Raw genomic sequence first — 14944 nt, 5'->3', positions numbered from 1 at the left:
GGGACCATATGAGATGCTGGGAATTGAACCAGGGTCCGTCCTGTGTTGGCTGCGTGCAAGGCAAAATCCCTACTGCTGTGCTATCACTCTGGTCCCACAACCATCAGACTTTTGAATCCAGCAGCTAAATGCTTAAGTCTCTATTGCTTCTCAAAGATAGAGAATATACATTTCTGAAGTAAATTGCTTTCAGTTTGTTCATGAGGAAGTGAAGGGAACTAATTACAGTGATTAGACCAGATAGGTGAGGACTCTGGGGAATCTGTGGAAATACTAGTCCACAGCTCTGAAAGGCTGAGATGGGGAAGATTTGATGCTGGCTGGAAGGAAAGGATTGGAATGCAGCAAAACTTCAGAAATGTGAAGTTTACTTGTGTCAGGGGAGATAACAGCAGAACAGAGCAGGGATCTGAAAGGCCCGGTTTATTCCTTCCTCTCAGCTATATTTAACTTTTTCCCCCTCCTTTACTTCCCCTACTTTATTACTCATTTCCCCTAAAATATTATTATTATTATTATTGTTGTTGTTGTTGTTGTTGTTGTTGTTGATTTCAGTTGGGAGCCTAAGCAATTCTTTTTTTTTTTTTTTTTTTTTTTTTGGTTTTTGGGTTGCACCCGGTAGCACTCAGGGGTTACTCCTGGCTCATGCTCAGAAATCGCTTAGCAGGCTCTGGGGACCATATGGGATGTTGGGATTTGAACCACTGACCTTCTGCATGCAAGACAAATGCTTTACCTCCATGCTATCTCTTCGGCCCTGCCTAAGCAATTCTTTTTTCTTTTTCTTTTTCTTTCTTTTTTTTCTTTTTTTTGGTTTTTGGGCCACACCCAGCTGCACTCAGGGGTTACTCCTGGCTCTATGCTCAGAAATCGCCCCTGGCAGGCACAGGGGACTATATGAGATGCCAGGATTCGAACCACTGTCCTTCTGCATGAAAGGCAAATGCCTTACCTTCATGCTATCTCTCTCTAGTCCCATCTTTTTTTTTTTTTTTCTCCTAAGCAATTCTTAATGGAACTGGGGCCATTTGTACCAATAACCAGCTAACCAAAACAGGTGGTTCAATGCTCTCACCCTATGATATGGTGATATTCAGGCTGAGAGGTGCTGGAGCCACCAGGGCTATAACCCTGCACCATTCATCCTGTGATGTGATGCCTTACCTACATACTATCTCTCCAGCCCCCAAAACTTAGGGTCTTGATGATACAAAACATGTGCTCAAACCCTTTGAGTTATCTCCCTGCCCCCATGCAGTTCACTTATGTTATATTTGATGTTTGAATTCCCTTGGCCTAAGAGATACAAGGTTTCTTTGCCCTTGAAGTATACTGTCATGGGAATAACTCCAGGCTCCGTACATGCTCTTTTACTCTCCCCTAGTTCCTTTTGTGGGGACACCCTGTTTTTAGGCCAAAGATTTTTTCTTTTATTTTCCCCAACTTTAGCTGTGCCTATGAAAAACTGCCACTCCTTCTTAATCTCTTTGATTGGTGCTCCTGCCTTTTTATAGAACCATGGGACACAAATTACTTTGCTTTAACTTATATTTCTGTATTTTTCATTTTGTTTTGATTTGTTTTGGGGTCATATCTGGCAGCGCACATAGGGTTACTCCTTCATCTGCACTCAGAAATCTCTTTTTTTTTTTTTTTGGTGTATTTTTTGGGTCACACCCGGCAGTGCTCAGGGGTTATTCCTGGCTCCAGGCTCAGAAATTGCTCCTGGCAGGCACAGGGGACCATATGGGGCTCCGCGATTCGAACCGATGACCTCCTGCATGAAAGGCAAACGCCTTACCTCTATGCTATCTCTCCGGCCCCACTCAGAAATCTCTTGTTGTTGGCTTTGGATTTGATGTTTAAGTCTGATCATTTTTTATTTCTACTCAATGTTCAAACGACTGTTTGGTCTTGGTACCCTCCATTATTTTCCTCTCAATTTATGAGGCAGAAGATGATTCAAATTATGTAATTCTGTTCGACTGCATGTAAAACAAGTACCTTACAAAGATTGTACTATCTCTTTGGCCCACAGTTTACCTTCTTAAGCCTAATATAGCCAGAGGCTGTATGATTATGAGCCATAATCATAGGCTAATAATAGCTTAATAAAATTCTTTCCATTCTCAAAACTCAGTCTGATTATATAGAACCCGATTTACCTCAGCTCTTGGTTCACAAGTACCATTGATACAACTCTGCTGATTGAGAATATTTTGTACTATGACTATTTCCTACATGCATCAGTTGATTGATTGATTGATTGAATAAATGAATGAAGGAATGAGAATGAAATCAAAGCAAGGTAAGAATTGCAAATTGTATCTAAGGGAGGTATCCTTCACACAGTAGTAAGACACTTTTCTCAAAGAATCAGAACATTGTTTACAAGATAATTTATTCAAGAGTAATAATATCATGCCAGTAAGCAAATAAATTTTCAGAATAGATTTTCACAGACTTCTTTGAAAAGTGCAACAGTCATTTGACTGCAGTATTTTTGGTATATATTTAAAACCTGAAGAAAAAATATTATTTTAGGGATGGGCTGCAATTTTGCCATATAACCTAAGAGGGAGCATTTCTTACCGAGATAAAGATGAACTGTTGGTTTACAACTTTCAATTTGGTTTCCCCAAAAACAAAGACCATCCCTGGTTTCTTTGTATTTGTTTCTTTACAACTTGCTTTCACACAAAATAAAGATTTTCCTCTACATGTCTAAAGTGTACCTGGGTGGAACTGGCTCAAGATAGGCCTTTTGTCCTTTCTACCCCCACCGAGAGGAAGTCTCTGTACTTAATAAAAAAAACTGCCGTTTTGGCCAGCAGCTCTCTCCCTTGATGAAACATAAAGGTTCCCGAACATGCATGTTTCACACATGTTTCGCCCTCTCAAATTTGGCCTGGTTTATTTCCTGCAGCAACCCCTGCTTCAGATCTGTTTCCCCAAGGTAGGATTATGGTGAGTGGAGTCTAACAGTGAACTTCTAATTGAAAGATACTAGATGGGTTTTTTAATTAATTGAGAACTTTTAATTCTCTAGGCAGTATCTGGAAGGAAAAGACTGAAATAAAAGAGCTTGAATATCTTTTACAAAACAAAATTCATCTATGTTGCTGTAAAATCCATGATTGTATCATTTCTAACTGCTATGTAGTATTTCATTGTGTATAAATACCACATCTTCATGATCCACTCATCTGTTGTTGGGCATCGAGATTGTTTCCAAATCTTGGCTGTTGTACTGAGTGCTGCGATAAATAGTGGAGTGCATACATACTTTGTAATGAATGTCCTTCTGTCTTGGGGATAGATACCCAGTAGTGCTGGGTCGTATGGCAGCTCAATTCTGAGTTTACTGAGCACTCTCCATACTGTTTTCCCTAGGGGTTATATAAGGCAGCATTCCCACCAGCAGTGAATGAGAGTTCCTTTCTTACCACATCCCCACAAAGATTAGTCCTGTTATTTTTGATGTGTGCCATCCTCACTGGTGTAAGGTGTTACTTCATTGTTGTCTTGATTTGGATTTCCCTAGTGATGAGTGATGGTGAGCATGTTTTCATGTGTCTATTGGCTATCTTTAGGTCTTTCTTGGAGAAGTGTTTATTCATTTCTTCTCCCATTTTTCTATAGCTGTATTAGGTTTTTTTGAGCTAACCTTTCTGAGTGCTTTGTATATCCTAGATAGCAACCTTTTATCTGATGTGTGGAATGCAAAAATTTTGTCCCATTCCATTAACTGTCTTCTAGTTTTAACCAGGGTTCCTATACTCTGTGGTTAAGTATGATGCAGGCATTCCCTTCTAAGACTGACTTGTTTTTTTTTTTTTTTTTCAGTCTGAACAGGTTTGAGATCTGATCAATATCACTATGTATAATGAGGATGGGGCAAGATAGCTTACAAACTTTTCTTTTTTTTTTTTTTTTTTTTTTTTGGTTTCTGGGCCACACCTGGCAGTGCTCAGGGGTTACTCCTGGCTATCTGCTCAGAAATGGCTCCTGGCAGACACAGGGGACCATATGGGACACCAGGATTCGAACCAACCACCTTTGGTCCTGGATCGGCTGCTTGCAAGGCAAACGCCACTCTGCTATCTCTCCGGGTCCGTAGGTTACAAACTTAAGACAGATCATCATTCATTGTCTTGTACCTGTTTAGATCAACTCTCATCCTTTTTTTTCTGAACATTTGTTTTGGGAAGCTGTTCCTGGTAGCAGAACTTGTTTTGATTATTAGCAGGGAGCCCACTTTGCCTTGTACACATTTGCTAATGAACTAGAAGAATGTTTTCCTCTGTAAAAGTTGGATAGAGTTCTGTGGAGATTTCATTTCTTCTGTTCATTGGAATGCTGTATGGAAATGTTCTTGTGGCACTTGACCGAGGAGTATGAAAAACAGTCTCTTATGACATTTGGAAGATAATTATGATTTGCAGTATTAGTGAGTCTGGAAAGGTTGGAACAAAACAGATGACTTCTGTCATTTTAAAGTTCTTTAGTCTCCTGGCAGGGCTATGGTACTGTGAGTAGGGTGCTTACCTTGCATGGGGTCAATTTGGGGTCAACCTTGGTATTCCATTTAGTCCCCTGGGCCTACCAAGAATAATTCCTGAGTACAGAACCAGGAGTTAGGGGCTAGAGAGATAGCACAGTGGTAACCCCTGAGTGCCACCGGGTATGGCCCAAAAACCAAAACCAAAAAAAAACCAGGAGTTATCCCTGAGGACCACTAGGTGTAGCCCAAAACAAAACAAAAAATTAAAATAAAGTAATTTGGTCTTTAAAAGTTGAATTTTTTAAATACCTTTTGAATAGCAAATGTATTAATTAACATTGTACAATTAAAAAACCATTTATACAATGAAATTCATGCAGCATGAACTTTTTTTTTGTTTTGTTGGTTTTTTTGAGGGGGGGCCACACCCGGCGGTGCTCAGGGGTTACTCCTGGCTATCTGCTCAGAAATAGCTCCTGGCAGGCACAGGGGACCATATGGGATAACGGGACTCGAACCAACCACCTCAGGTCCTGGATCGGCTGTTTACAAGGCAAACGCCGCTGTGCTATCTCTCCGGCCCCATGAACTTTTCTTTTAATTAGGAGAGCAATAGATTCTTAAATATTCTTTTAAAATGAAATCTTATTTCCTAATTTCTATTTAGATTTTGAATTTGGGGCCTGAGTGATAATATAATGTAATATGCTTGTCTTGGTGTAGCTGAACACATAGAACACACACCCTGCCTTTCCCCCAGAGCTTCCTCTTTACTTTTCAAGACCCAGCTAGGCTTGATTAGCATTAGATTAGTGCCTTTTTCTGTTAACTATGTCTGCCCTACCCCATCCCCATTGTGTCTGGAAAAAGACAGTCAGGTTCCCGCAGTCCTAGAAATTGGAAGCCCCCAGATTTTCTCCCTTAAGTCTGTCTTGTTTTCTTAATCCTTGTGATGCCCTGCCTGGGGTTGGATTATGGCAGGTTGAGCCTCTGCACCTTGAATCTGATTTTAATCCTCAGCACCCATATCGTCCCCCAAGTCCCACCAGGAGTGGTCCTGAGTAAAAAACCATTAGTAACCTCTGAGTACTACTGGGTGTTGTCACCAAACTTCAAATAAATTAATAACAATGTGATTTTGTGTAGTGTTCTTATGTTCCTGTACATGTCTCCTATGCAATTGTATTTTTTTTTTGTGGGTGGGGAGAATACACCCAGGGGTTGCTCTTGGCTTTTCACTCAGTAATTACTTCTAGTGGTGCTAGAAGCAACATATGAGGTGTTGGGGATTGAACTTGAGTCAGTTGCATGTAAGGCAAACACCTTACCTCCTATACTATTACTCTGGCCCCATCTGTTCTTTATCTTTCCATCCCCCTTTTCCTTAAATCTTTCTTTGAATCTTCCTTCTGATTGATACTTTATTTTTCACTCTTTCCTTCCTTATTTTCACCCCTCTTTCACTGCCATGAAGTGAAAAATGGATAGCCATAAGTATTTAATTGGTTTTACTCTCGTTTTCTTTCTTCCTTCCATCCTTTTTTCTTTCTTTCACAAATGTCAGTGTTACTGGGAGTGCAGTTGGCATGTGAGACAATGCTGTGGATCAAACTCAAGGTTTAATGCCTGCAAGGGAGATGCTTTATCTGGTGTTGCTCAGGAGAAATTATGGGATCCCAGGGATCAAATCTGGGTCAGCCACATGCAAGGCAAGTGCCCTAACCACTGTACTATTTCCCCAGCCCCATTGTAGCCAACGATTAAATATTCTAGTTTCTTCCAGCAACCTTTACTTTATTTAACTTTATTAAATAACAGTACTAATCATTTCTAACTATTATCACAGCTTGTTCTTGGAGATGAGGAGTTAGCTCAAGGAGTGCATGCTTTGCATACTGGAGGCTCCAGTTCACGCCCCAGAACCATGTGTTCTGAGTAATGCAGTAGTGACCTCTGAGCACTGAGCCAGACGAGCCTCTGAGTAATGTGTGTGGCTAAAACTACACCAAAACAAAACCAAAAATACCTAAATACGCAAATAACCAAAAATACCTTTGTTAATTAATCATTTTCTGTGCTTAAGGATGTGGTTAGAAGGTCATTTTCTCAGGTTGCATTTTCCAGGATATCTGGTAAGTACTATTAGATTGGTTGCCAAAGGTGCTTGAGAATCAACATTGAATTTTATTCATTTATTTTTTATTTTATTTTTTAAATTTTATTGTTTAAGATTTTATAAGGATTCTCAATCTGATGGAGGCTTCTGAAGTTCCCTCCTCCATGCTTTCCCTACATGTGCAGTTACACAACAGTAATTCCCCTGAGAGCAATCCAGAAACTAGTTGAATGACTCCTTCTCAGTGAGCAACAAAGAAAATATCGACATTGAAACTGGTAGGAGATGTTGAGACATATTTTTGGCAAAATCTCCACTATTAGCTATACTTCAGGAGTGAACCCCTAATCAGCACTCTGCCCCAACTCTCAGCTTCTCCCTGAAGAAGGAAGAGTTTGAACCATACATCTAATTCCCCAAATTTAGGACTGCTAATTGAGGGACAGCTTTCAGATCATCCATATCGGAAAGCTATCAGGGCTTGCAGTTTTGCCACAGGAATATAGAAAACAAAGAAACTGTTGTTACTGGGCATGTAAGCAATTATTGCAGCCATCCGTCACTCCTCCAGGGCCTAGGGAACAGATAGAAAGAAAAAAATAAAAAACTCATGGGGCCAAAGTGTTTGTCTTGCACATAACAGACCCAGATTTGATCCCCATCACCCTATATGACCCCCTGAGCACTGGCCATGAGTGATGCCTTAGTGTAGAGCTAGGAGTAAGCCCTGAGCATCTATGGGTAGAGTTCAAAACAAACAAACAACAAATGCTCAGGCTTTTCCTGGAATGGTTTGACTTTGTACTTTGGAAACAGCTGCCTGAGGATCTAGCTGGCTAGTCTCTTCCCAGGAGATGTGGAAAATTATGGGACAGGAGAAATAGTACAGTATGTAGGGTGCTTTCCTTATGCTCAGCCCAACTCAATTTGAACCCTGACATCCTATACAGTCCTCCAACTCTTCCAGAGGTAACCCTTGAACACTTCCAGGTATGGTCCCAAAACAAAAACAAGAGCACAAAGAGACTAATGAGCACTTTTCTTGCCTTCTTCCTTCATATATTCCAACAAGAAAGTAAAATCTCTTGTATTTTCATGAAAAGAGCTTATTTTCACATCTGACATTCCTAAGGCCCCAATTCAAGAGCATACATTCACAGGATGTATAGCACTATTGTAAACAAGTCAGTTTTCAAATGAGTACAGGAAGATCGCTGTGAGTAAACACTGAGGATCAGTGCATTGAGAGCAGCTAAAGCATTCATCCACCTCCCATTTTCTCCTTGGATGGTGTCTGGTGATTGCACATTTTTCTGTTACTGCACGAAGGTCCCACTGCCAATCAGCCTGCATCTAGGTAAAAACAATGACTGGCATGAACAGCCTCAGGTTTTGATGTGCCATATGTTTAGGTCAGACTTATTGACAAGTTTCTTATCCTACACAAGAACAGTGGGGTCACAACTAGGAGAAATAGCTATTTTATCTAATATGCAGAAACCAACATAATGAGTCAAGGAAGATGAAAGTAGGAGATAGAAAGCACAAAGGTAAATAATAGAATTACTTTTCTGATTCCTCTTTGGAAAGACCCAGTGGGAAATGAAATCAAGCATTGGAGCATTGGCATTAATAATGAAGCAAAAATTTAAAAGGAAACACAATCAAGCTTGCAAACACCACAACCACGTTGTGGTTATCACATAGCAATAATAATAACAAAGGTAAGGGGGAAATAGCATATAAAGTAAAGAAAGTAAAATGAAACCCATATAATGGGAGAGGTTGAAGAGCTGAAGGGAGGGTAATAGCATAGTTAGATTCATATTTAGAACTAACTGCAGAATTCATTGAAATGGATGATATAACTAGAAAATGATCATTAATAATTAGTTGAGAGATGAGAGTTCAAAGTAGTGCCATTGTGATTGTGATTGTGAAAGTAGTATCATTCTTGACTTTATTTTCCATGTAATAATCTGGAATTTCAGTTGGAGAAACAGGCTAACCATAGCTCTTTCCTCCTTATTTATGAAGCTTTGAAACAGTTAATCATTTTCTTTTCTCCTCCTCCTCCTCCTCCTCTTCCTCCTCCTCCTCCTCTTCTTCTTCCTCCTCCTCTTCCTCCTTCTCCTCCTCCTTCTTCTTTCTCCTCCTTTTCCTCCCCCAAGTTACTCCTGGCTCTGCGCTTAGAAATCGCTCCTGGCAGGCTCAGGGGACCATATGGGATGCTGAGATTAGAACCGGAGTCTGTCCTGTGTTGGACGCATGCAAGGCAAACGCCTTACCTCTGTACTATTGCTCCGGCCCCCATTATTTTCTTCTTGAATAAAAGCAATGGGTAAATAAAAAAAAAGCTATTATGATTTATTTATTGTAACTTTATACATATTTAATTTTATAGTCTGTTCTTTGTTTTGGGAGGGACACAACTGATGGTGCTAAGTGGTTGCTCCTGGCTCTAAGCTATAAGGGAACTACAGGGTGCTGAGATCAAACCCAGGACTTCTGCTTGCAAAGCATATGCTTTGGCCCTTAGAGCAATCTCCATGGCTTGTAGTCTATCCCATTTTACTTACTACTGTGAAAATAGACTTTAGTTGTCAAATATCTTATAGTGCACATCTTGTGGAAAAGAGAAGTATGTCCATTTTGTAGATTCTGTGTTTGAAGACACAATTGATTGCAGATATCTTGAAAAAAAAGTAGATTAATGTGTTTGCATATCACAAAAGACATCATTTTGTTTATGATGTGCATATGTATGAACAAAGTTTGAATAAAAATTTCATGCCATTCAACTTTCCTGTTATGATTGTTTCTCTTATAGGGGAAAAAAGATGTGACACAGATATTTAACAACATCCTGAGAAGACAGATTGGCACTCGGAGTCCTACTGTGGAGTACATTAGTGCTCATCCTCATATTCTCTTTATGCTCCTCAAAGGGTAAGTGCATGGCTTCTTTTCAAGTAAATTTGAGTTTAGAGTATTTGTGAAAAGTATATAGCATTGGTCTTATTAAGATATGGTAGGTTTGAGGGCTGGAGTGGTAGCGCATGCAGTAGGGCCTTACATGCCTTACATGCGCTAACCTAGGACCATGGTTCGATCCCCCGGTGTCCCATATGGTTCCCCAAGCCAGGAGTGATTTCTAAGCACATAGCCAGGAGTAACCCCAGAGCGTTACCGGGTGAACCCCCAACCCCCCAAAAAAAGATATGGTAGGTTGGAGGCCAGAGAGATAGTACAATACAATAAGACACTTGCCTTGCTTGCAGCTGAGTCGGGTTTGATTCTCTGTATCCCATATGGTCCCCCGTGCCTGCCAGAATTATTTCCTGAGTGCAAAGCCAGGAGTAACCACTGAGCATCACCAAGTGTGGCCCAAACAAACAACAAAAAATATATGGCAGGTTCTGTGCCAAATCACAGTGCAAGTGATTTTGTCATATTTCAGGTCGATTTTTCAAAGCTGACTCCCTGATATATGGCTCACTGGTTATTTAAGCCACAGCAGACTAATATGTACCTTGATTTCTAAAGTTCTTCCATAACATGTGTGTCTTTATTATCTTCTCTGTTTCTTCTATTATATTAATGCTTAAGCTTCCCAGTATGCTCTGGTTTTTTAGCTGTTCAATTATCCTATTGTTTGAGGCTGGAGAGATAGCATGGAGGTAGGACATTTGCCTTGCATGCAGAAGGATGGTGATTCAAATCCTGGCATCCCATATGGTCCCCCAAGCCTGGCAGGAGTGATTTCTGAGCATAGAGCCAGGAGTAATCCTGAGCGCTGCTGGGTGTGACCCTAAACCAAAACAAAACAATTGTCCTATTGTATGAGGCCAAACCCCCTCGTTACACACAACACACACAAACAAACACACCCATGACTACAGCTGTCAATGTGGCATGAAGGTAGAGTAGATATTATTGCACAATTTATTATATTACTTTATCCATTGCCCAGAGGAGAGCCAGAATGACAAAAAATATATAGGCAGAGAATAGAATCTTCATTTATCTAGTTAATGAAAAGTCATAAATATTTTGGGGCATTTTCAGGCTGCTTTTACTTCCTTAAGTCCAGGGTGGATCCACCACAAGTTAAGTTAGAAGGATTTCAACATATGATTCTTAACATTTTGTTCACTGCCATCTTCAACCCACAGTTAGGCGAAGATATAGGTAGAGTTTAGTAACCACACATGGGAAATGGCATAGTAATTGCAGCTCATTTTCCACTTGAGAGCACTTAGTTAATTGACCCCCCCCCCTTTATTTGTTCATTTATTTCCTCCGACTGCATTCAGGGATTACTCCTGGCTTTGCACTTAGAAATTGCTCCTGGCAGGCTTGGGGGACTATATGGGATGGCAGGGATCAAACCCAGGATGGCCGTGTGCAAAGCAAATGCCTTTCCCACTATGCTGTTGCTCCGGCCCCAAACAAAGTACTAGTTTTTATTGAAAATCATTTAGAAAGATATGAGGGGAGAGATGGAAGATGTGTGTTTAAAAGAGAATAGGTGTTTCTTCAGAGTGGAAACAGGCAAGGAAAAAAACATAGACAAGCAAGCAAAATACATGTTCAAGGAAGAACATGGGCTTAAAGAGCAAGCCTTCCTCTTAATTCTTTTTTTGTTTGTTTTGTTTTGTTTTGTTTTGTTTTGTCTTTGGGCCACACCTGGCAATGCTCAGGGGTCACTCCTAGCTCTGCACTTAGAAATTACTCCTGGCAGGATTGGGAGATCATATGGGATGCTGGAGATTGAACCCAGGTCTGCTGCATGAAAAAGCAAATACACTACATGCTGTGCTGTCTCTTAGGCCCCCTGCCTCTTAAGAGTTCTTAATGGGGTCAAGAAATAGCATGCAAAAAGGAAAATATTGTACAACTGGTGAGCAACTAATATTTTCTGCTACATATTGTTTCTGAGCATTTTTTCTGTTTTCTTTTTTCTTTTTCTTTTCCTTCCTTCCTTCTTTCCTCCCTCCCTCTCTCCTTTCTTCCTCCCTCCCTTCCTTCCTTCTTTTCTTCCTTCCCTCCTTCTTCCTTCTTTCCTTCCTTCCTTTCTTCCTTCCTTCCTTCCCTTTCCCTCCCTTCTTCCCTCCCTCTCTTCTTTCTTCCCTCCCTCCTTTCCTCCCTTCCTCCCTCCCTCCTTTCCTTCCTTCCTTCCTTCCTTCCTTCCTTCCTTCCTTCCTTCCTTCCTTCCTTCCTTCCTTCCTTCCTTCCTTCCTTCCTTCCTTATTTCCTCCCTTCCCTCTCTTTCCCTCCCTGTCTTCCTCCCTCTTTCCTTTCTTCCTGAGGGGGACTCACCCGATGGTGTTCAGGCATTACTCCTGGTCTATACTCAGAAATCACTCCTACCAGGCTCTGGGGACCATATGAGATGCCAGGGATTGAACCTGGCATGTATAGGGCAAATGCCCTACTTTCTGTGCTATCACTCCAATCCAAGGAGCAAGAGTTCTTAGTACGGAGCCTTTCCTGTAGCTCTGTCACTGAATAATTGAGACATGGCCAACCAGATATAAATAGTTCTGCTAAAGATACTTGGTATCTTCCTACCACAAATACTATAAATATATGATAATAAATACTCCAGAATTGCAAATTATGGTTGTAGTTAATTTTAAATAAATTTAAGGGCAAGAAAGATGGCTTAAGTTGTGAGCATATGCCTAGAGTGTTCAAGACCCTAAATTTAATCTGCTTTGACTGCACATTCTTCCTTCTACCCACTCCAGCACTCCTGGTTGTATTCCGAGCACCAGCAGCTTCACAGGGGTATTGTAGGTGAAACAGAACCTTGCTTGACCAAGCCTGAGCAATACCCAGCAGACTGTCCAAAGGCATGTTTACACCATCCCCAGACATGCTAAGGTGGCTCCTTTTTAAAAAATAAATCTTATTTAGGGGCCAGAGTGATATAGCACAGTGGTAGGGAGTTTGCCTTGCACGCAGCTGACCCAGGACAAACCTGGGTTTGATCCCCAGTGTCCCAGATGGTCCTCTGAACCAGGAGCAATTTCTGAGCACATAGCCAGTAATTCAGGTTACCCCTGAGTGTCACCGGGTGTGGCCCCCCAAAGAAAGAAAAAGAAACCATCAAAAAAGTAACAATTAGGGGACCAGAGAGATAGCATGAAGGTAATGTGTTTGCCTTGCGTGCAGAAGGACAGTGGTTCGAATCCCAGTATCCCCGATTGCTTGAGGTTCCCTGAGCCTGCCAGAAGCAATTTCTGAGCGTAGAGCCAGGAGTAACCCCTGAGTGCTGCTGGGTGTGACCCAAAAACCAAAAACCAAAGAAAAATAAGAAAAGAAAAAAAAGAAAAGTAACAATTAGTTTATACCCATAGACTTTGCCTGACTCTGTTCATGGATAGGCGGTTGTCATGAGGGGTTGTTAATGTATGTAAAAGTAATTTGAAGTTTATGTCAGCTCTAGTCAGTTTAGTACACCAATATTACAAAATAGTAATCTTATTCATTTTTTATAGTAGTATATATAAATATACATATGTACACACATATCCATGCTATGTTACATAAGTATATATATATATATATATATATATATATATATATGGGATAGACTCAGTAGGTACTGGTGGGTGGTATTTTAATTGTAATAAATAGGAGTTGTGCCTCCTTTAAGAATAGTATTGAAAAAAAGAATAGACTCAAGTTCATTGAGAAACTGAAGGAGGATCTCAGGTATTGGACACAGGTTCAGAAGAAGCAGAAAGCTATATGAAGTATAAAGGGAAGCAACCTATGAATAAGAATTCCACTTGTAAAACAAGTGGAATACAGAATACAGACTGGAGATCACAGGAAGAGGAGATCCTAACTTGGCATGACCCAGAAATTGCTGAGGCTTCTGCTTGAGAGCCAACTGAATTTCTAACAGACATCACAGAAAACATCTGGACATATTTGGCAGTGTTGAGGGGGTACTCATGGCTCATCTTTGGAGACAGTCCTGACACGAGAGACCATGCAGCATGAAACCCAAAATTCTAACATGCACTTCAGATACTGCTACCCATTGATCTCTGTCCCTGTACCTTGAGAATGACATGGTCTTTTTCATTATTTAAAATAATAATAATAATAATATTGAATGGTTCTTTTGATATCATTAGTATTTGCTGTGCTTAGGATAATGGAGTTCTCCATTTCTTTCTTCATGCTTTAGATATGAAGCCCCACAGATTGCCTTACGTTGTGGGATTATGCTGAGAGAATGTATTCGACATGAGCCACTTGCCAAAATCATCCTCTTTTCTAATCAGTTCAGAGATTTCTTTAAGTACGTGGAGTTGTTAACATTTGATATTGCTTCAGATGCCTTTGCTACTTTCAAGGTAATTTATAAAATTTCTGAATCAGCTAAGTGTCATGTGCTTATTTTTAAAAATACTCTAAAGAGGCCATTTGATTTTTAAAAGTACAAAATCATGTTCCGTAAAGTTTTGGATGCAGTCAACTCTGTGTGGTGTGAAACACAGAGGAAACTTTAAATGGAATAGAAATGGAATAGAATTTATTAGACCAATCTGTCACACTGTAGAAAAAAAACAACTCAAACCATTCATTATATGCTCACACAGATAAAAGTATTATGTGTTTATCAGAAACATTATTACTCACTTATAGCCTTTGTTCATTTATGTTAAATAGTAAAATTAGGGCCAGTGAAATAGCTCAAAGGCAGATGTTGTATACAGGATGCCTGCTGGCTTTGATCCTCAGAACCACATGGTCTTCCCACCTGCCATCACTGCTGGGTATATATAAAACCAAAGATGCATATTTTAATGTAAAGGACATCACATTATTCCTTCACTATGGGAATTTTAAATTCTATCATATTGAAACAAAGCACCTATCACTTATACTTTTTTTCATAAGTGGATACATTTCACATGTTTTATTTATTATTTTGGAACTAAATTCGCTTAACATTGTTTAACTTTAATTGTAGTAAAACACATATTACATGAAAACTTACTATTTCATTTTAGTAGTTTTAATCTGTCTATACTGCTGAGTATCCAGTTTAACAAAGCTAAAATTATCTTCATTTCCACTGAACAGATCTTTCTTCCTCCAGCTCTGCTGATCATGTTTTTACTGTTTCTCTGACTTTTATCATCCATAGAGCTTTTTAGAAATAGAATGGCTAGTTGGCAAAAACTTACACCTCAGTGAGTGATTGATGTTGACATTAGAGTTTCTATTGGGTATAGGAATTGTAATTAGAGTCATTTTAAATAACTTAAATACAGTCTTATTTCTCTTTAGTATCTATC

The 14944-nt window shown here is 39.9% G+C and overlaps 1 protein-coding gene across 1 annotated transcript in view; it reads left to right on the top strand.

Annotated features, from left to right (window-relative positions):
* The window catches only part of CAB39L (calcium binding protein 39 like), a 108898-nt gene that overhangs the window by 75214 nt on the left and 18740 nt on the right, over positions 1-14944 (top strand). The window contains exons 5-6 of the mRNA XM_049778834.1: positions 9451-9569; positions 13828-13996. Of these exons, the coding sequence (XP_049634791.1) occupies positions 9451-9569; positions 13828-13996 (288 nt within the window). The remainder of the gene's footprint in view (positions 1-9450; positions 9570-13827; positions 13997-14944) is intronic.

The sequence above is a fragment of the Suncus etruscus genome, chromosome 8 (genome assembly GCF_024139225.1).
Source record: "Suncus etruscus isolate mSunEtr1 chromosome 8, mSunEtr1.pri.cur, whole genome shotgun sequence".
NCBI classification, from domain to species: Eukaryota; Metazoa; Chordata; class Mammalia; order Eulipotyphla; family Soricidae; genus Suncus; species Suncus etruscus.
This window is presented reverse-complemented; position numbering and strand designations above follow the sequence as displayed.